This window comes from Neopsephotus bourkii, unplaced genomic scaffold (assembly GCF_033783945.1).
Source record: "Neopsephotus bourkii isolate Nb327-2 ecotype Australia unplaced genomic scaffold, CSIRO-AGI_Nbou_v1 NB_753, whole genome shotgun sequence".
Lineage (NCBI taxonomy): Eukaryota > Metazoa > Chordata > Aves > Psittaciformes > Psittacidae > Neopsephotus > Neopsephotus bourkii.
In genome coordinates, this window is record NW_026901251.1 from 2,261,134 (window position 1) to 2,284,888 (window position 23,755).

A 23,755-nucleotide genomic window follows, 5' to 3' on the forward strand; every position below is an offset into this window, starting at 1 on the left:
GGAGAATAATTAGGCTCCATTCTTTAAATTGGCTTCTTGTAGGGCCAGGACTGAGTGAAGGAATAAAGCAAAAAGCAACTATTAAGCCATAAACTGTTAGGTTATGAGCTGGAAGAGCAGCTGGGTTTCTGAAGATAAGACCTCCATAGTGAGTGTTCAGAGAGTGTTAACTGGAAGGATAGAACTAGAATTAGCAAAAAGAGCACATCAAAAACGTTTTCAACAACCTCCATTTAAAATAACTTCCTCTCTTTCATTTCTCCAAGACCAGTTTTGGCAATTACTATAAAAGTCTATCCTTTATAAAAATCAGCAATGTTATCCTTTAATTTCTGTAATGAAAAGATTGCATCTCTGTAATTTTCTATTACCTTTTACCTTTCCCACACAAGAAATACAACATCTACACCAAAAAAAATGTTAGAAGACGTGTTTCCTCAAATAAATAATTTGTAAAGGAATACAACTCAAAATTATTCTGTTTCACTGCCACTGAAAGTTATTAGAAATAATTATAAACAGATTTATGAAACTAGATGGACAGAAGAATTCCTGGAGTGCTTCAAAGGTCTGATTTTCCTAAAATATATAGCACAATTAATTCTGATTTCAGACAGACCATGATGATTTAAAATCAAACCAGTAAAATCAACAGCAGTTCACTCCCTTCTTTGTTACAGAAACCACAGCATATGAAAAGGATTGTTTACTAATGGCCACATTACAAAACACAAATTAATATTGCTACCATATGCTAAAGAATAGATTCTACCTCAAGCATAAAATGCATGCACACACTCTAGAGATAGGAAACTTCAGAAAGAACTCCCTCAGGAAAACATACACATAAAAGCTCTCTCTAAAATATCCATGAAATTCAGTATTTTCTTTGGGTGACACAGATCCATACTTGTATTGACACAAACCGTTACCCTTTGCCGACACAGGGGTATGAAGTAATTCACCTCCATCATTCTTTGATCTCTAGAGCCCAACTTGCAAAATCTGAACAATTCAGAGCCCAACTGCTGTTATCAGTTCTTGAAAATGAAAACCAGTTTGGGAGTTAGTTAACTGTACAAGCTCGCCAAAGTAAGCAAAACCAGATCCATATAGCAAGGGCACTACTATGACTGTAATATTCTTTTTGAAAAGCAATACTAGTACTGTGAAATGACAAATAATATTGAATAGTCTTTTTTGGAAAAAGACATCAAATACCACATCAGTTTGGTAGCTTCTACTGTATTGCATTATACTCTCGGCATGCTTTTGAGCCCAGACCTTTCACAAAGCTTTGAAAACTGTGAAACCATATTCCAAAGGAAGTCAACATTTTCCACTATAAATAAACAGTCTGTCATCACTAAGCCACCAATTTCTTAGGCCTCATTAACTCTACCGTACAGCAAAAAAAACCCTCAGAAACAGATGAGAAAGATCTCTCCCTCAAGCTCCACAGTATCTTCTCTCATTCTTATGGCTCCCCTCCAGAGGCAATGAAACAAATAGAAATCAAACTTGATCCTGGGTACAGTGTTTTTATTTTATAGTTACTTTCAGAGAGATGAAAAAACCCAAGCTATCAAACAAACAAACAAAAAAGTGAAAAACTATCTTTCTGATGTGTCATCAAAAACTCTGTGTTCCAGCTGCTATTCTGTTACTGTCCTCCTGCTTTTAGAAAAGCCTATCCCACATGCAGATGTTGCCACATACAACAGATATTCAGCAGAATCATCCAGCATTATTCCCAAAAACCAAGATGCTACTGGTAACAGGTTTCACTGAATTGCTAGAAGTTCCATTCCAGAAAGGAACTGTACATCTAAATGTGGACTCAGGTTTCAAAAAATGATGAATATGCATTCCTCACTACAGGAGTTATCCTAATGTCTTTCTAGTCCAGAAGGCACAACATGTGAAAAGCAGAGTAGCTACAAAAAAAATTTCAGGATTCAGCATGAATCTGATCCTCTATCATCTACCATTTCATCTACTATGTCTAAGAAATCTGTCTAAGAAATTAATTCTGCAATTTCATGTTTGTAATTGAAGAACTTAAGAGTTTTAGGAAGCATTGAAAACCAAAGTGTCTCGAGAGGAGTGTCCTGGGTTCAGCAAGTAGACATACATTGCTCACATTTGGGCAAACATCAGAACCTATGGTTGGGTTAGGTTAGGGAGGGAAGTCACTCTACCATAGGAATTGCTACATCATTGTGCATTCCCTTGGCTTCCATGAAGACAAATTTTTAATCAACAGCACTCTGTGGCTGATGGATTAGCCCTGGCTTCAGAAACCCTAGGGACAAATGCCTTTTGAGAACAGAACATTCTACTGATGGGCAAAAGGATATTATAAACATTTTCTCAGGCAATAGTAATTGGGATTTTTATTCTGTAACTGACTGCAATTTTACATGCTGCCCCTGGATTTGAGGGAAATGGACTTTAAGAAAAATATATGAGACTGATAGAGAGCTTCTATAGAAATCCCATCCTAAACAAAACCAACTGCAGTTTAAAAAGTGTCCTTCCCTCCAGCCTTTGGAGAAGGTGGGGAAAGAAAGGTTTCTCCATGGCATCTGAAAAATCCTGAGGTGTTACCATTCCAGTTGTCAGTTTAGCAGCACTGATGTGGAGTAACAGCTTTTGCAAAGTCATGTGTTTATAACTGTGAGGAATTTTTATTTTACTATGCTAATAAAACTGTTCAGTAGCCTGCATTTATACTGGGAAAAATGTGCCTGCTGGGGAATAATGTGATTCTTCTCTGTTTGAGTGTCAGATGGTACTTTTTACACTGAAAGTTTACTATCATCTAAAAGCCCACAAACGGACTGAGGCTGTTGCTTAGGGTTTCATCCTCTGCTTCCAGCTAACTTTAAAGTGGCACTTTTTAAACGCTTGCTAAACAATTCCTGATCACTCTGCCAGAACTGGCGCCTCTGGACTCTATCACAGTGAAACAAGAGCAAATGAAAATGCAATTAATCGGGCAATTAAGAATACAAAGTGCAAGGAATGTCCATTGTCACAAGTATCACAGATATTAAGGCTGAAAGGAGACACTGTAGCTATTGACCTTCTTTAGAAGACAAGTCAGAGAATTGCATAAAGTGGTTTTTGTACCGAATGAAATGTTATTTTGATGGCACAGAATAGTTTCCTGGAAAGCAAAAAAATTCAGGCTTTAGTGTGCAAAGCTTAATTGATAGACATCTCGTTAGATTTGGTCTGATAGACCAAATATTTTCTACAGATATGTTTCCTCAAATATTTACAAACCAATCAAGTCACCACCTCATCTTTGATAAACTAACTAGACAGTCCCTATTAAATTTCACAGAGCAAAAGAGGTATTTGTTCACGCAGGAGTTCATGCACGTCTCTTCTAAATCCTTCCCTATTTTGCTTCTTATAGCTATAATGAATGCAATACACACACTACTAATCATTTAACTAGTGCTATACCCAAAGGAAACACTATGCCTATATTCTTTAATCAGTACTACCATTTTTATAGACCAAGAACTGCATTGGACTAATTAGCAAAAGCATCTCATTCATGTTCGGTTCATTTTCTGTTATGATCCTTAAATGCTTTGCAGATTTACTGGTTTACTGAATACATGTTTTCACTGCACAGATGTGACCTTTTTCATCACTTTAAACTCTAAAAAATTCAGGCTGTTGAAATGTAATCATTTACAAGGCAATCAAGAGGGGCCTCAACATTATTATATGTTATCAATATATTTAATCAAGAAGGCTTTTCTACTTTTCAAAAAGTATTGACAAAGATATTAAATGAAGAGTGGTCAACACATCCCTAAGAGAACAGCAACAATATCTACTGTGATGGTGATTCCTTCGCCTTTGCTGATCTCACAATTTGTAATTTTCAATCCACTTAAGACTGGCTGCACTTCCCAGGTATGGTCTTGTTTTTAAGCCAAGCATTCTATACTGTAAATGATATCACTCAGAGAATTCCACATATATCTCAATATATACCTTTAACAACAAAACTTCTAGTCTCAAGAGAAGTGATTATCAAACACGTTTGACAAAATTATGTTCTGTATCAGCGGACTGATACAAGATCTGCTGTCTACAATTCCTTATTAATCACATCTAGCATCAGCCTTTCTATATGTCATACAGACTCACTACTGCTATCCAATTTACTCTTTTTAAATATATCTACCACATCTCAGCAAAAAAAAAAAAAGTCTTGCTTGCAAAAAGTTAAATATATTGCGGTTTTCCAAGATTTGTTAAAAACGAAGGAAAGTTCTCAGCTTTTATTTTTTTTTTAATTACACAATCTAGGTGTAATTTACTGCTCTAACCCAAATATTTTTAAATGTTCAATTTTAGCAGCTCCTCCTTTATGCTACCGCAAGTGCTAGAATTATTTTTATTGCTGTAAACTGTGAAGATATTACGCAGCCTCCTCCCAGTCAAAACCCAGCAATTTTCTACTTCTGGCATTCTGGCCCCCTTATTTGCATCCTGCCACTCCTAAATAATTGCCAGGTTTTTGCCCCTATTTTTATTTGTTTATAACAACATCAACGTTTGCTTTCTTATCTGTACACTTACACTGCTTTTCACCTCTGTATTCTTCCTGTGACTTAGGGAAGTGTACATCAACAAACTGTGTATCAGATGGGAAGTGTTCAAGAACTACAAATATGTATGTTCACTTATACAGGCAGTGATTGTAAGCATAAATCCATCATAAGCATAAAACCAGCTCATGCAGATTTCATTGAATTATAAACATATCAAAGAAAATGAAGAAACAAAGCCAATTAATAAGACTTGACTTTTGTTTATTTCTACTGAGCTTCAAAACTTCACAACCTTAGTCTTAGGTAGTTCTCTTATCCTGTTGCTAAGCATTTTGTGACTTTTTTCAATGCTGCTAGCAAGCAATACTGAAACAGCAGCACTAGTCCCGTATAGGTGCAGCATGGAAACCAAGATCAAAAGGGATGTCTGTAGGAGAACAACAAGGTGAGGTGAGCCTTTTCATGTTCTAGCTGTAGACAGGACACCCTCTCACCAGATACAAAGTGAGCCAAAACAGCAGGCTGCAGTCCAGCAGTGGAACAGGTTGTGAGAGGACAGCAGAAGAGGAGATCAAGGAAATGTTAATATCAGAGGTCCTGTGAACCTTGATTTTTATAAAGCATTCACTGTATAATCATTACATGAGTGCAGTTTTAATAAGAATACTAATTTCTATTACTTGCAAGTAATTGTAGGTGACTGAAGAACTGTGTTTTCTTTATGAGCAATCGTTACCTCTCAAAAAGAAAAGATATTCTTAAGGTTGTCATTTTTAAGTTCTTGCAATGTTTCAGTTTGCCATTATCTCAGAAAAAAAACCACAAATGCACAGGATTTGATATTTCAACATGTCTTTATGTCAACATGGCACCCAGGAGAATCTCTGACTGAAGCAAAAGAATACAAACCTTTGTCCTGTGCCCAGAACTCTACTGAGGGACCAACCCCACATGCTTACACTGAAAGGAATGAGGTGTCTGCCTGATTATGGCAAGTCTGAATTATGGCAAGTCTGATAAGGCAAATTACTGTTGAGGACTAGAAAATACTAAAACAAAAAAATTGTAAGCCAAAAAATAATCTACAAAAAACACACCCAACAGCACTACTCATTGTCTTTTACAGATCTAAGTCAAATAAAGGCACTTGGTGTTCCTGATTTCTTTATAAGGCCAAAAAAGAGGGAGTCACTCAAAATAGTTCCGCTGAGTAAAACATTACTTATACTGTTTAGAAAATACACCATTAAAATCTTAAGTAAACAATACTTATTCTTTTCCCATCCTGTCATACTGAAATTAAAACACCTACCACCATTTTCTTCTCCATTGTTATTGTTTGTCTCAGCCATTTCAGTGCCATCTAATTCAGATTCACATCCTAAATCCAATGTTCCATCAGTAGGGCATGATGATTCTTCTTTCTACAAGTAAAAAAGAAAAAAGAAAATAAAAATTAACAAGAAAAAAAATCAGTCATGATTCTGCTGTATCTCTGCAAATAGATTCCTGCAGTGTGCTCTCACGCTTACATTTCAAAAACCAGAATAAAATGAATATGCTTGATATGCTTGTGAGTTACTTCAGAGAAAGACTTAAAAACAGACCTCCATCAAACAATCTGCAAAGCAAAAAAGCTATTTTGTAAAGTCATAACATACGCTTCAGAAAAAAAAATGCAAGAACTTCCACTTTTTTTTAACAAAAGCAGACTTGTTTGGCTGTTAATATCCTAGTTTTCCAGTTGAGTGTCCACGACGCTGCAGCAAAACACAAATCCTTTAATGTTTCTTTTCTGCCTTTGCCTGTTTCCTGAATTCAAATAACTGAAGCAACCTGGAGCTCACAAGCATGGGAGTGATTGTGAATACCTGGATTTGTGCCAAGTATATCTCCCGATTTAAAGAAAAACAACAGCATTTGGTTTAGTAAATTAGGAAAGAGAGCTCCTGAAAACTATTAATTCAATATCAGATACAGAATTTTTACTGATCTGGAGCAGTCAAATCTATATAGTTGGGTTTTTTTATTTTTTAAACCCTTGCAACAAATAAATCTGCCATAAATTACGAAAGATTCCTCCCTTCAGCCTAAAATTGTAATTGACTGTATTTAGATTGCAAACATAATCTCACTCCCTTGTTCCTCACCTCTGCCTCACATTCCTCTACTCCTATTGTGAAGCCACTCTAAGTTTGATCATGTACAGCAACAAAAAATTTCCACCCAGAGAAACCATCAGATACACACCAGAAAAAGAAAAATAAAAAGGATATAGAAATAGCATAAAGCCAAAATTCTATCACTTTAATTACACTTGCTCTCAAAAGCAATGCTGTGACCTGTAAACTAAAAGCTGATTTATATTAGACTTGAAAACAATTTTGCACTAGTTAAAAATTAAACATTAATGCAATTATTTAATGAGAAAGTCAGTGGTCCTTTTGAGCTCACTGCCCATAAAACAAAGGCCTTTCTGTGAACAACACTGAAAAAGCAGCATTTTAGCTAAACTGTATGTTTTTTATACCATATGCCAAATTCAAAAACATGTCTATGCTTTCTAGGATAAAACATTCAGTGTTTACTTTCATTATAAATCCTTTTAAAAGACATCTGAAAGCAGTTACAAGGACTATCAGGTCATTTCCTCTTCAAAGAATCTAATCTGTTTACCTTTATATCTATTGAGACATTCATAAAACGGATTAATAGAGCTATGTACTTTCCATATACAAAATTTAAACTTACTTTGAGAGCATAGAGTCCCGACTTCCCAGGGATTTTGAAGAATGTTCCATCACCTACACGAGTGTTAGTATGAAGCATTGCATTCAGGCAAGCTAATGGAGAGGTTCCACTGAAAAATAAAATTGTGCAGTCCAAGATTGAGTGCCTCTTGTAAAACTATTCCCTCGTTCTATTTTTTTTAAATTCATGCTTGCCTGGCGCTTTTTTTTTTTTTTTTTTTGTGCCCCCCTCCTTTTTTTGCTTAATTCTCTCAACCCTGAAAACATCTACCTTACAATAACAGGCCAGTTTCAAACTTAATCATATGCATCTGTCCCTTAGGCTCGAGGCAAAAAGTCTGTGAATTATAATTAGGCTTTTCTCCACATTCTAAGAGAACCAAAGTCCAAATATTTATGTGAAATTACTTCGTAAATAACACCATGAAGCCTCATTTTTAAAATGTTACAGACAATGTGGCTGCTGCACATGAATGATCAAAACAGTACCAAGTTCAAGGGCAGCTGCATCCCATAGGATGAAAGGCAACAAAAGAATAATAAAGAGCCTAGGAAGAACACATTTAAAATTAAAAGTGATATATAGTTAAACCTTCTTTCTTAACATGGTCAGCCTGCATTACTACATAGTACATAAATACAAGCACATACAACATAAATACAAGCACATTTCTGCCTTCTGTGAATCACTGTCTTTTCTAATTAGAGTTGTTTTAGAGATTAAGAGATTGACCTACTCAAGGTAGTAATAGTAATACCACTGTGGAATGCATTTTAAGGGACTACTTAAAAAAACACAACACATTAACACAAAAAAAAAAAGAGTACATGTACAGAGATGTCTTTGTAATATATGCATGTTTACATCAGAAAAAGAAAGCATATGTTTCTACCTTTGCTACACTTGCACTATTCTGAAAAGTTGATAGAAAAAATTGTGGGGAAAAAATATTTCATCTTAATTTAAAAATTAAAGTACAAGTCTTCTAGTTCTGCTATCGCATCTTTGTCCCCATTTACTGACTAATGTACATGGTGTACTCAGGGACTGAATCTGAAACTGTGCTTCCTCCCTGGGGTCCCTAGCCTGCACGCACACTTGTCTTTAGCCACGTAAATATTCCACTTAGTTAAGTGGAACAATGCCTGTGCATTAAAGTAAGTGTGTTGCTGAGTATTTCAGGATTAATTATATACTCAACTATAAACCAGGAACATGACTTCAAAAGTCTGTCAGAAATTACCATTTTTTATTATGCAATACTATGAGACAACATCCAACCTTTGTTGAAAATTGCATGAGTGATCTTTTTTTATAAATGCAACTGGACTGAAATTCTATGAAGATCTATGAAATTGTCATCTTTCATGTGGTAACACTTCCTGTTGATTTGCATGGCTCTGTTACAGCAAAATTCTTCCTTACTGTACATGTGTTAATTTCATGGAAAGATGGAGGGTGTGATAATTGCACTTCCAGTAAAAATTAAAACTATAAAGTGTCTTCAGGACAGGAAGTCCTGTCCAATATAATTTATTTACTATTTGTCACCTAATGTATCACATCACTACATCTAAAATCAAAAAGTACAAATAAAAATGCTGCCTGTCAATAAACACATCAGATATTTAACAGAGATCTATTTTACAATGTATTCTAAATAAAATCATGCAATATGAAAACTCTGGCGAGTTTTTGTTGTTTCTTTCCCCCCATGCAAATAAAACTAATTCCACATCTGGTTTTGATATAATACTAGAGCAGAATACAAAACTAAATAGAGTAGAAATATAATGATACTGCTAGCAGTAGCACATAAAACATTAAGAGACTTCATCGAGTTTAACGATTACTTAAAACAGTTTTGGAATAAGCAGGATATTTCTCTTTACACGTTTCCCTTATTGTATTAATGTTTGACAAGCAACGACACAAAGTATTTAAACCAGCAGTTCTGGCTGCGTAATTTCTTCCATATGTTAACAAACATAACGTGAAGCAATTTCAACTCTCACAGTCTTGAATCTTTTTAGTGAAACATTATCACAGACTAAGACTTTCTCTGTGAGATAGAAAGAACTTGCTGACTCTGCAGTGGAAGAGAAATGCAATATATCAACAAGAAACAAAACCGTGTGTGCATGTATGCACAATTTGTATCCTTCTTCTTTTTGGATGTAGATATTCTGGACACCACACTTATTTTTACATATCATTAACCAATTAAAATGATACAAGATGAATGAACCTAAAATAGAGGATTTGGCAATCTCTTATGACCACTACTGTGCTCACAGCAGATATCTTAATCTTCAAAGTCTAGCCAACTGGCAAGTGGACAATAGAAAATACTCTCTGATTTACAAAGAAATCTGTAGCAGCTACTGAGCCAAGAAGTACTTTCAACTACTGTTATGCTTGTTTCAGACAGATATCTGAAGTTCCTAAATAATTTGGTATGCAACCAAAGGGCCATATCTGTCCTTCTTGAAAATTGCCCTTGGGTATGACTATAACAAGCACAAAACAAACTACACATACTTAACAAAGTTGCAAACGAACTAATAATCTGGACACTGTGGGGTGGGATATATTTTGAGCAAACTGGAATTCCATGGTGTCCTTTATCACTGCTAACCAGTGATTTGTAAACTCTGACAGCACAGGGATCCTTAAAACTGTATTAAAATTCCCAAATGTTACCCACAAGAGATGCTGGAAATGCTCACAATATATGCTATCACAACACATGTGACTGCAATTAGAAAAGCCAGCAAGCAAAGAAACCATGATGCAGTCTTAGATCTGAATCAGAGAAGTTTCTGAGGGATCCAGACTACTTATCACATGTTTTCTAAATTCTCCCACAACCTAAGGACATATTCATTCAGCTGAGTGCTGCTGGCATATATTAATACAGCAGCCAAAGACTGCCAAATATAAAGCTAGGTATCTTTGGATGTCAAAAATAGCACAGAACCTAAGTTCTTTAAACACTTCAAGTCAGTTCAACATTGATTCAGTTAAATCAAATTGGATATAATACTCTACTTTGTAATATGGTATCTATGAATTTTTAAAGCCATAACAATATCCTGCAAATTTTGTTGCCATAGTCTACATACTAGGAATATGTTTACCATTTACATTATTAAGATACAGAACTTTCATACTATTTATTCTCTTTTAAGTGAGACTGCTTTAAACTACTGCTGTATTCTAAAAGTCATTCAAACATGGGAGTCACCCTCTGTAGAAGTATGTCTTTAAGATTGCTCAATTTTATAGAACCATCAATTCATAGAATAGTTTGGTTTGAAGGGACCTTAAAGATCATCCAGTTCCAACCCCCCTGCCATGGGCAGGGACACCTTCCACTAGACCAGGTTGCTGGTCATATGTTTTATACACCTATACATCTATATATACATACAAGCAGTATACTCACACCCACCCACTTTAAAACAGACTTAAAAAATGGAAAGTTACTTACTTTCTGTAAGGGTGATAGGAAGTTACAACAACCAGCAACATAGGGAAAAAAAAAAAGAAATAAATAATTAGCCTTCTAATATAATTTTTTTTTAATACAATTTGATCAAAGATGTCAGGCATTTCAATGTGTAATAAATGCTCTTTCCCAGAACCACTATAATTTGGTAGTACTTGACACATCCTTCCAAGTCGAATCTTGAAAATCCTGTACATCACCAAAGCAAGCTTCTCACCCCAACTCCCCCAGTCAAAAATATCTCCAATATTTTGTGATTCTGGGCTCCCTCTTCTGGTCATGCAGCCCGTATTACCTAAAAGCAAACGCGGCACTACAAAGACTGCACAAAAAGCTCTGCAAAACCATGTAGATGAAGTACAGACTTCAGTCATTCTCTCCCTTGCCACCCTCCTCAACACCCTAAAAAAAACTCTAAAAACACCAGTAGAAACACTACTAATTTTTATATCAGAAACTTCTTAAACACACAGTTTTGTCAGAACGCCCTTGAAAACTTCTATGGTTATACTTCAAATTCTAATGGTTTTTGCTAGACTGCTTGCCAAGAGAAAGAGATTATGATATTGGGAAAAAAACCTTTTAAATATGGAAAATAAATTGACTAAAGCCAACCAATAGAGTGTGGCAGACAGTGAAAGTTGCCTGACTATGCAGACAAGGCATCTTGGGTCCTGCAGCAGGCAGCATTTTGGCTGCTCAGCCCCCCTGCAGATGGCATAGCCCCTTCCCAGACCTTAAGATATTTTCCCAAATCAAACAACTACTGTTGTAAGAGGAGCACTCAGCTATTGTAAACGTGCTCAGTATTTATCTGTTTGAAATCACCTGCCCATTTCATACAGATCCATAAATAGTCACGCAGGAGCAACAATTTTTACTGCCGGAAACAAAGTAGCACCAAAAGGCTTCAGAATTAATTTCTAGACTCGATATGAAGTCACTCAGAATAAAATATGTTTATAATACATGTAAGTTACACGAGGTTTGGAGTACACAAAAGTAATAACAGATAAAGAAAGTAAAACTTATGAGGGAAGGCTGTAGAAAACACATTTGTGTGGTCCTGAAAAGTTAAAGATGTAATTGTAATTTTTCAGAAAAATGTAAAAAGCTGTTAAAGTCAATGGAGATAAATGTTCGTCACAATCACTGGGGGAAGAAAAAGAAAGTTCACAGATCACCTAGAAGTGTGAATGTAGCTGTTGATGTTTTAATCAACACCAGAACAGAGCATGGAAGTTTGTAAAATGACCTTCATTAGAAGATCAAATACACACCAGTCCTGGCTGGTACATATACTGGAACCTGTCCCAGTGTTAGCGTTTGCGTTGCATGATCTTTTCAGCATACATCCAGCACTATATCATAGGATTCTTCATCTCAAATAAATCTAAATTTTGGTTAAGGCTGTGGTTAATGATATACACTAAATATATTTTTTCCAATGTATATAGCATCCAGAAATGCTGAAGAATTGAGTAATGTCTACTACATGTGCTCTGCTGACTGAAGTGTTTCATGGAATAATGCATGCAGTACTGGATGCCCACAGTGATGAAGCCAAATGAGATTCTCCCCAATCTTCAAAGAGCTGCATGTCCATGGTCTTGCCAGCAAAATGTCTGAACTTGCTGTAGCTGTGATCTAAATTGGGACAAACACACAAAACCACCAGGAACCTAAGCTACCAAGACAAGAAGACAGGCAAACTGCCACTGACCACTCCAGAGCCACTTGCTCTCCCTGCAGCAGCCATTCAAGCTGGGGCTGAAGCAAGCTCTTCCATCCCAGGCTCAGGATGAAGAACTGGGAGAGGCCCACTGAACAGAAGACTGAAAAAAAAAAAAACCCCAGATATTTTACTGTATTCAAATGATAAAGGCACAGGATCCTTCCTTGGCACAGAGGGAAGTAGAGAGCACAGAGTAAATGGCTGAAGCCAATGGCAATGACTGCAAGATTTGCTGCCAACCATCTACAAACTTTTAGGCAATAAAACCTCCAAGTTAATCTAAACATATCAAATGATATGATGATGAAGACTCCACTGTCTTCCCTGGTTATTTTGCAGATCTGTACAGAGTGTGGTGGGGTGGATGCCAGGTGTCCACGAAAAATGCTCTATCACTTCCCCTCCTCAACTGGACAGGGAAGAGAAAATACAGCAAAAGGCTCATGGGTCAAGATAAAGACAGAGAGGTCAGTCACCAATTATCGTCACAGGCAAAAGAGGCCTAACTTAGGGAAATTAGTTTAATTTATTACCAATCAAATCAGAGTATGATAACGATAAATAAATCTTAAAACACCTTCCCCCCACCTCTCCCTTCTTCCTGGGCTGTTTTACTCCCAATTTCCTCTACCTCCTCCCTGACAGTGGCACACAGGGATGAGGAATGGGGGTTGTGGTCAGTTCATCACATACTGTCTCTGCTGTTCCTTCCCCCTCAGGGAAAGACTTCTCACTCTTCCCCTGCTCCAGCATGGGTCCCTACTATGGGGTGAAGTTCTTCAGGAACAGACTGCTCCAACAGGGCCCCCCATGAGGTTAGCAGCCCTGCAGCAAACCTGCTCTAGCATGGACTTCTCTCTCCATGGGGACACAGGTCCTGCTAGGAGCCTGCTCCAGCATGGGCTTCTGACAGGGCCACAGCCTCCTTTGGGCATCCCCCTGCTCCAGTGTGGGGTCCTCCATGGGCTGCAAATGGATATCTGCTTCACCAGGGACCTCCATAGGCTGCAAATGGATATCTGCTCCACTATGGACCTCCATGGGCTGCAGGGGCACAGCTGCCTCACCATGCTCTGCACCATGGGCTGCAGGGGAATATCTGCTCTGGTGCCTGGAGCACCTCCTGCCCCTCCTGCACTGATCTTGGTGCTTGCAAGAGTTGTTGTGCTCACATGTTCTCACTCCTCCCTCCAGCTGCAATTGCCAGTGCACTGGGATTTTTTTTCCCCTCTTCTTAAATCTGTTATCCCAGAGGCACTAACACCATCACTGATGGGCTCAGCTTTGGCCTGTGGCAAGCCTGTCTTGGAGCTGGCTGGCATTGGCTCTGTTGGACACAGGGGAAACTTCTAGCAGCTTCTCACGGAAACCACCCCTCATATCAAGCCCACCCCCCAAAAAAAACCTTCCCACACAAATCCATTACACAGAGGAATACCAGCAGCAGTACATTTGCCTTCTGATCCAACATTAAATACAGACTACACAGTCCAGGTAAAATTTCATTCAGAGTCATCCTTTCAATTGACTAAACATGCTAATCCAAAATAAACCAATTTAAATTATCAAACAGAAAACTTGATTGGAACAATCAATTTAAATCTTGCTTTTGAATTTTTTTCAATTTATTTTCTTATTCCAAGGTTAATTAATTCATTGCTTGAAATAATCAAAATACCTCCATCAGCAAATACATAGAGCTTTAATGTAGTATTACTTTTTGCTGATGAGGAGACTGTAAATGCATTCATCAATTATCTACTTTAACTTACAAAAATTAATCTAAGTCATATTTTCCGATGTTTGAAATAGCAATGACATCTTATTTACTAAATCATTACAAGTGTACTTATTTCTGTTAAGTCATTTGTAGAAAGAAACTAAAATTTGATTAAAATATTGTTTTTTAAATGTTGAATGAAAAATTACACTAGATGTGTATTACTATAAATATACTAGATGCAGCATAGGTATAGGTTGGGCAGAGAAGAGATTCAGAACAGCTCTGTGGAGGACTTGCGGGTGTTGGTCGATGAGAAAATGAACATGAGCCAGCAGTGTGTGCTCGCAGCCCAGAAAGCCAACCGTATCCTGGGCTGCATCAAAAGGAGTGTGACCAGCAGGGGTCCTGTAAGGATGCTGGGGAGGGGCTCTTCATTAGGGACTGTAGTGATAAGACAAGGGGTAATGGGTTCAACCTTAAACAGGGGAAGTTTAGATTGGATATAAGGAGGAAATTCTTTCCTGTGAGGGTGGTGAGGCACTGGAATGGGCTGCCCAGGGAAGCTGTGAATGCTCCATCCCTGGCAGTGCTCAAGGCCAGGTTGGACAGAGCCTTGGGTGACATGGCTTAGTGTGAGGTGTCCCTGCCCATGGCAGGGGGGTTGGAACTTGATGATCTTAAGGTCCTTTCCAACCCTAACTGTTCTATGATTCTATGTGTTGCATATAAAAAGACAAAAAGAGATGCTTTTCAAAATGTTACATATCTAACATAATTTATTAAACAGTAAAAACATCGGCTTTTTGGTAGTGGGTAGTAGACAGCTAGGGATCCATCTACTATGTTTACATAAACACTACTGAAATGGTAAAGGTAGTAGATCTCAGCCCCTTACACAAAATTTTTATTCATAAGTTGGAAAAAGAAAAAAGCATTTCCTTTTTGAACTGTCAACTGGCTTCTTAATTTTTATAGGGATTACTATTTAGAGCTATATAAAATACTCTCGATACCTACAGTAGGTGTGACTGTCAAAATTATTTATGTTCTGAAGTCTTAACCACTTAAATAATACATAAAGTCATAATAAAAATGTCTTAAGCCTGAAGTTGTTTGCTAAAGCTTTATAGGAATTGAGCTGCATACAGGTTGAATACTATTTATACTGTTTGAATAAATTATACTTAAGGTTTATTCCTAATATAAGCTCTCCCAATTGGATCTTAAAATAGATTTTAATGGATTAAAAGACATGTCTTAAAAGGAATACATGTACTTTTAAAGGTTATTTATAATCAATTTTATCCATGTTAGCCAAAATTAACATCAGTTTTGTTCTCATATGGGCAGCAGCCTAAAGAAAATTTTTATATCTCTGGTCCTATTTATGTTTCACATGTGGCCTTCAGCCTTCAAATACCACAAACACAGCACTATTCTTGAGCAGAGCAAGTAAGCCATAAAGCTCACAGCTATCAGGCAATAAGACAGATGATTTGACCATTGTCTCACAGACTACAAACCAAACCCCAGAATCTGATAGGAAATTATGTTACTAGTGTAATGTATAATAATGTATAATAATACATTATATTACTAACATCACTTCATACTCAGCACTCACACAGATTTCTTGTTTTTCTGAACCAGATGAACATAGTGGCAAGATTATTAGTATGACAGAAAATACAAGGACAGCTGCAGACACACTAAAACGTAACACACCCATTATAGATACCTTGTGTCTGCCTCACAAGCTAGCAGAACTTACCATCAGCTTTCACTGAAGTTATCCCAAGTAGTGAATCACAAATATCTAAAGCGCAAGAACATAGCAATGAACTTGAACTCTGCCCTTTGTAGCTTATGAGGGAGTTACAAGCAGCCAGAATCACAGTTGAGTAAAGTGTCTAAAATATTACCAAGAAACTGAATCTTTTCATTGCCCTTCAAATGTGAAGCAGTCTGGAGCAATATCCTGAAGAGAAATTCAACATTAGACACCAAATTCAAGCCAGGTATCATGAGAGGGTATTTTCTTTCTTTTTTTTTTTTTGCATTCCTTAGCAGGAAATTTTGTTTACAAACTCACTTATTCTGGTTTTACATTTTGAATTCGCCACAACTGGTCTAGACCTTCCAGGTAACTCTCTCCACTATACTGGGCATGGTCTCTGCTTCCTCCCAGTTTCTCGTGCCCCTCCTCACTGGCAGAGCACGAGGGGATGAATGGAAAGTCCTTTATCAGGTTAAGCATTACTTACCAACAACTAAAAACATCCGTGTGTTATCAGCATTGCTCTCAGACTAGAGCTGAAAAGACAGCACTGCACCAACTACTAACAAGGAAAAAAATAAGTTACAGCTGAACCCAGGACAATGACGACCCATATGTTTTTGTTCTAATTCCTTCTCAGTAGCCATGAGTTTGGCTCACTTGTGCAACCCACAGACTTAGGGTTTTTACACTTAGTGTACTGCAGCACTGTGGTATACCTGATCTTTCTCTTTTTTCCTCAGAGCTCAAGACTACTGACAAAAAACATCAGATCTGCCCTCTGTGCTGTTCCATGGCCTTTGATAGACATTGCAATCAAGTTCAGCATTTCCACCTTTACCTTTAGTGCACTCCGTGGTCTGAGGCCAGTGTATAAAGTTGTGGTACCCTGCAACACTGTTAATGAATCTTTTTGATATCGAGAGCATAGTAGATTGTATTTCCTGGTGCTGGCAGCCTGGGAAAATGTCAGATCGTGTCAAACCTGGTGACAACAGCCACAGTAATATTCCAGACAAATAAAAAGCAAATGGAGTTCATCTGTAGTAAAGCCTGAGCTTTATTATGACTTGCTAAAAACAATAAAATGAAAAGCCCCAGGAATGAAAGCTCATTGCAAATCTCCGTACTCCTTAAGCCAGTGAAGCTTTTCTTTTTTAAAAACCATTTTCTCTCACAAGAAAACCTTTACATACACAAGGAAAAATATCCTATGGAGATACAAATTTACTATGGATTTACAGTGCATTTGAAAATAAGATGCTAGCAGTACATTTGAGAAGAAAAAGTAAAAAGCATGCAAACATATCATAACAACACCATATTATACACTGCAGACAGAAAGATATAAACATGCTTTCCTAAAATTTAAATATCCCTTCCCATTATTTTTGCTGCTTTCCCTTGTCCTTCATCAGCCATGCCTCTGAGTAGGTCTCCATGAATATCCTGCATGTTCTGGAAAGTACGCTTGAAACACTATGCCACCTTTTAAATGATATTCACATATGGCAACAAGCATTCCTCAACCAGAAAGGAAATGAGAATATAAGTTTTATAGAGAATGTTTACACTTTTCTGTGTTCCCTAACACCTGGAAAAACCCTAAGTTTTTCTGTTTTGTGCATAAAATTCTCATAGCAATAGTAAATGCACCTCTGCGCTCTGAATCTGTGCCATTTTGTTAGATGCAGTACAAATAATACAAGCAAAAAGCAATACTAACAAAAAAATATGTTTTTGAAAGACACATGCAAAGATTAAAGGGAATCTTTTGAAATTATCCTAAAAGAAAAATGTTTCAGGAAGAAAATTATCTCAAAAGAACAAGAGACCAGCATGAGTCAGAGATGGTCACAACAGCGAAGGTGTTCTCTGGACTGAAAACACCCTCCCCATTCAGCATAACTTGAAAGAAACTATTTGATTTCTTTGTGCAACAAATTCTTATACAGGTCAAACAATACAGTTCTCTCTGACAGCTACTTCCTATTCAAGAATATGAGTTTTTTCTTTTCTCTTTTAATAAAGTATTTCCTTTTAGCAGTTTTAACTGATTTCATTAAAAAGCAGTTGTACATTTTACTTTTTTTACTCTAATATGAATGATCACCATGAAGGACAAAATTATAAAGAAAGAAAAACATGAATTGCTGCCACATGAAAGAAACTCTGGAGCAGAGGTTAAAAAATGGATTTCTTAAAGAAACCATGGTTTTGATATATGTCTTATTTTAGTATCAGATTTCATAGGCCCTTGTGGGTTTTAAATACATATGTTTAGAAAAATGAAGTAATGACTGCTACAATCAAAAATGTACTAAACCCAAGAAAAACATTGCCACAAAATGTGCAATGTATAAAATGGAAAAAAGCCACCCCACCCTTCCAAATATTCTTGGCTTCAAGTTGGATGAAGCTTACTCCTCAAAAAAAAATTAAGGTGGAAAGTAAAGTGACTACGCTGAACAAGACATAGTCAGCAATCACCGAATGTCTTTTGGCCTCTAAAATTTAATCATCCTACACAAGGGACCTCTATGAAGTTATCCCAAGTTTTCTTGTTTAATTTGGCTTTTTAATTGGCCAGTCTCCATGACTTTCTCTGTAGTGCTTTAAGAATATTGTGAGCGTTATTGAGATATAACTTGTTAGTCAAATACAAAATAAAAAATACCCCTCACTCCCTCCAAAAAAAGTTACAGCTATTTTTAAGAAAAACGTTCAGGTCCACTAAGGTTTTCATACTCATATAATTGTAGCCTAATTTATATTGGAAGGAATTTTCAGAAGACAGCTAGTCCAATCTCCTGCTCAAAGCACAGCCACTTGGATCTGGGCATTGTCCAGTCAAGTTTTGTGCAATCTCCAAGAATGGAGACTTCATGGCCTCTCTGGACAACCTCCTCAGTGCTTAACTGCTCTCACTGGGAAAATATTTTTCTCAGTATCAAATCAGAATTTTACATGTTCCAGTTTGTGTCTGTTGCCTCTCATTCTTTGCTTCTCATGCTGTCACTGTACAACCTCCAAGAAAAGCCTGTCTCCGTTTTCCCTACACCCTCCCATCAGTGAGCTGTGGACTGCCATGAAATCCCCCTGAGCCTTCTCTTCTGTGTGAACAAGCCTGGCTCTCTCAGCCTTTCCCCATATATCATTTGCTCTAGCCTCCAGCCATCTTGATGAACCTCCACTGGACCCACTCAATTTTTTCTGTGTACTAGAGGGCCCAAAACTGGACAAATGTGGTCTCATAAGTGCTGAACAGAGGGGAAGGATCAGTTCACTTGACCTGCTGGCCATGCTTTTTCTAACACAGCCCAATATGGGCTTCTTTGCTGCAAGGGCACATTGCTGGACTAATGTCTGGCTTGTTAACCATCCCAGGTAATTTTCTGAAAAGCCGATTTCTAGCCTGTTAGCCCCCAGGCAGTCCTGCTGCATGGGTTACAGTTTCCCAGATGAAGGAGTGTGCTCTTGCCTTTGTTGAATGCAGTTAGCACATTTTCCAACTGTCTTGATCCCTCTGAACAGTAGCCCAGTCTTCCAGCGTCCCAGCTGCTCCTTTCAGCTGGGGATCACCTCCACACTTGCTGAATGCGCACTCTGCCCCATTGGCCAGGTGCTTAACAATGACAGCCTCAGAATCAATGCCTCAGCAGTACTGCTTAGTAACTGGTCACCAATTGCAGTTAACACCTTTGATCAAAACACACCTTTGATCAAAACACTTCAGGCCTTGCAGCCCAGGTGAATTTCTATCCACCTTACTGTCCACTCATTGAGTTCCTATCTCATCAATGTGATTGTGACGATACTGTTAGAAATGCTGCCAAAAGGTTTTACTAAAGTCAATGTAAACAACATCCACTGCTCTCCTCTCATGCACTGAACTAGTCATCTGATCACAGAAGGCAGAAAGGCGGGTCAGGCATGATTTGCCCTTGTTCATTCATATTGGCTTACTCCCACAATTACTTGACTTTCTGTGCATTGAAATTGGCCACCTTCATTCACCAAGGAAGACAAAACAGCCTTCCTGGGCCCTTTTGTCCTAACAAGAAGTAAACCTCCAGCTACAGCAAATACATGAGGCTGGCTGGTGGGTGCCTGTCAGAATATGGTCTCAAACAATTATTGCCCTCTATTTCTTCCTCATTTACATGTTTGGCTGAAGTGCAGCAGGCTCTGATGTCTCACTGATAATCTTGCTCACCCCCTTCCAAGGCACTACACCTGTCCTCCTGTGCAGGCAGAGAATGTTCCTTCTATTGACAGACATCAGAAATTTGTAGCTTCCCAATCTCAGCAGTCTCTCGTTTGAATATAATCTCTAGCTGCCTCTACTTCACATTGCAGAGCGTGGATTCTTGCCTCTGCAAAAATCCTGCTGATATACTGTTTTTCCTCTCTCAGACTGCAGAGTCTATTCATCTCCTTCCAGAGCTCCTTCACCTGGCAACTCAGCACCTTGACCAGAGTGCACTTCCCAGGGGTAAGCCACAGCACTCCCCAGTGCCATTCCTAGACCCAGGTGTGCAGCCCTGGAGTTTTCTCTGAGCTAAGACCTCTGTTGTGCCAGGAACAATCGCTGATGGCCATGCTCTACAGCACATCAATACCACCACTGCACAGTCTTAAGGAGTCCCACATTGTCCTGAGCTAATTTTCTGCACCTCATTGTGTCCCTCTTGTACTAAATGCTGTGATAACTGCTAGGTCTCTTAGCTCCTCATTTCCTGGGCTCTGGGAGCTGTACCCTTGCCTGCCAGTTATCCAGCTACTCCTCAAGCATTCATCAAACAGGTGATTGACACCACTTGGTCAAGTTAGCTGAAGACAAAATACAGAGGTAGCCTACAACCATCAAGTAGCCAAAAAAACCCAGGAGCTGACAGAAGCAAATGGGCTACCCCCAACCTACAGCAGCAAGCCCCTGAAGTTCCCAGAAGCAGGAGCTCCCAGATTTTCCCTGAAGCTTCCTGAAGAAGCCTGGAAACCTGTGCAACTGCTATGTCTCTGATTAGCTGCCTTTGCTGGAGATCTGCGATGGAGTGACAAAATACGCTGGAAAACAACAAGACTTCTGAGCTGCTGCACCACCCACAGAGGAAGCCCATGAAATATCCAACGGTAGCTTCATTAGCTCTGTTGCATAGTGAAACAGGGAATCGTCAAAACAAAGTATTGCCAGAAAACCACTGTGGGCTAGGTCTGGTTCAGAAGGCTGAGTAGGACTCCTACTTTATCATGCTACACCAGGAACATAACCCTGATGCAGCCACAGCTTCCAGGCACACTCCTTCCTTGACTGATTAGAAGAATCTCCAGCCTTTCCTATCATCCACAGCAGGGGCTTTTGTTACTGAAGCTGTGCCCATGACAAGACACAACCCTGCAGGTATGCCAGTGATAGTGCGTCTGTGTACCTGTACATAAGGCAATGGAGCACTTTCTGCTTTCAATAAGGTTAGCACCAAGATTAATACTGGGCTCATGTCTCTTTCAGCCAACTCTGCCACTCAAAACAACTGGAGTGGCTTCCCCCTAAGGCAGACCACATGTTTCTCCCTCTGTGATATGCTCACTGTCCCCCCTTCTCTTCACTCCCGCCCCCCCAACATTTTTCTTTAAATCTTGATTATTTCCCCAACAGCCATGTGAATGCTTGTGCCAGCACCCATGGTGATGGGCAGCCCAGAACAGGAAAAGCAGCTTGGAGAGAGCAGGATTATTCTTTCAGCTGCAATATTAGTTTACAGTAACTGGAGAAGGATGGCCTCAGACTGACACAACCAGTTCCCATTTCAGACTCCTCAGAGCAATGCCTGTATTTCACCTTTTGTCAGTAACACAACATGCTCCCCCCAGCCGCTCCCAAACCTACATGCCAGATGCAGCTGGCTCGCCTGAGCTGCAACCCCTTGGGTTGCTACATCTGGCAGGAGAAGATGCAGAGGAGGGGAGAAGCATCAGTACCACCCTGCTGAGGGAAAGCAGAATAACCAAGCTTGAAAGAGCTCCACTCCCACCCATTCTTCCACTCGAGCCCAATGGCTTGTCCCTGCTCTCTCACATGATTCAATGCAGTTTTCCAGGCATTGCCATTAAAACCAATGGCAACTAGGTTCATAAAAGCAGAATAGATGCTTACATACAGACATCTTCTTTCACCTTCTCCTAGTAATAAAATGAAAACACAAGAAGCAAACAATAACAGCAATAAGACCTATTATAATTAAATATTAAAAAGTAAGCATATTTCAGAGAAAAGGCTTAAATTGTGGCAATATTTAACCATTTAAACCAAGTAATCAAAACGTATTGCTGAGCAAAGTTCACTAATGACAGTCTAAAATTCTTGTTTATATTTTATAAGAATTACAGATTTTTTCACTTCAGAAATCTTTAAATCTTGAATGTTACTCAGCAATGAGCTACCAGCCTTTAATATGAGTGCAGTAGAAGATTACTTTATTAAATAATATTTCTCCCTGATAGAATGGACAGCATTAAATCAAGTTGCTATATAGACCTTAAAAGTGATTTTTCTTTCTTTACCCTCAGTAGCAAAAATCTTACTGAGTTTGAATTATCCTAATTAAATTGTTTTAATAACTTTGCGCATTCTTAAAAACTGATACATGTCAACACGCTGGCCTGCAGGCATTTGTTAGGGGGTGCCATTTCAGCCCGATCACCCATCTGCCTGTGTAATCAATTTTCCAAATCAGTAAGAAAGATTTTAATGCTTACAACCATTTCTATGGAAATTTTTACCTGGAAAGAAGTTATCTATTCATTGAATAGCAATGCTGAAACCACTAAAGCTGAATTATTTACACATAAGGATTTTACAGTTTTTACTTGATGGAAAGTAATTTCCGGGGTCTTGGTTACCACATACCAGTACCACATACAAGCTCTTCCAGTCAGTAAAAATTTTTAATTTCACTGCTAACAGCATTCAGTTACATATTCTTCACCCACAGTGGACTTGCTTGGACTTGTTTCTTTTTATCCTTTCTTTTCTCTCATTTTCATTTCTGTCTTTTCTTCTTTCACTTTCTTTTCCTTCTCTCTCGTCCTTCTCTCTCGTTTCTCTTCTTTCTGCTTTCTCTTCCTCTTTTCCTCTTTTTTTTTTTCTTTTCTTCCTCTTTTCTCTCATGTCTTTAACTTCTCTTCGGCTTTCTCTCCCCTTTTCCTCTCTTTTTATTTTCTCTCCCTGCCTCCTCCTCCTCTCCCTTCTCTCATGTTCTCTCTGGTCTTTCCTTTCTGCTTTTTTCTTCATTGTCATTGTCTTCTCTCTGTTCTTTCCTTGTATTTTCTCTTTTTTTCTTTTCCTCTCTTTTTTGTCTTCCCCCTTATTTCTTCTTTTTCGCCTATTTTCTTTTCCTTCCCCCCTTTTTTTTTCTCTTTTTCTTCTCTTTCTCTTACCTTACCTTTTTTTTTTTTTTTTCTTCTTCTCTCTGTCTTTCTTGCTTTCTCTTTCTTTCCTCTTTGAGTGGGTTAGCCTTGGTCAGCAGCCAAATACCCACCCAGCCATTCACTCCTCCTCATAAGGAAACAGGAAGAAAAAGATCACATGGGTTGAGATAAAGGGAGATTGCTTACCAGTTACTGTAAGAGGCAAAACAGACTTGACATGGGGAAAATTAATTTATTAAAATTTATT

The 23,755-nt window shown here is 38.2% G+C and overlaps 1 protein-coding gene across 2 annotated transcripts in view; it reads right to left on the reverse strand.

Annotated features, from left to right (window-relative positions):
• The window catches only part of ASXL3 (ASXL transcriptional regulator 3), a 130,693-nt gene that overhangs the window by 63,798 nt on the left and 43,140 nt on the right, over positions 1-23,755 (reverse strand). For both annotated transcript variants that reach the window (XM_061354890.1, XM_061354891.1), the window contains 2 exons: positions 7,335-7,443; positions 5,896-6,007 (listed from right to left, as the gene is read on the reverse strand). In XM_061354890.1, coding sequence (XP_061210874.1) covers positions 5,896-6,007; positions 7,335-7,443 — 221 coding nt within the window. The remainder of the gene's footprint in view (positions 1-5,895; positions 6,008-7,334; positions 7,444-23,755) is intronic.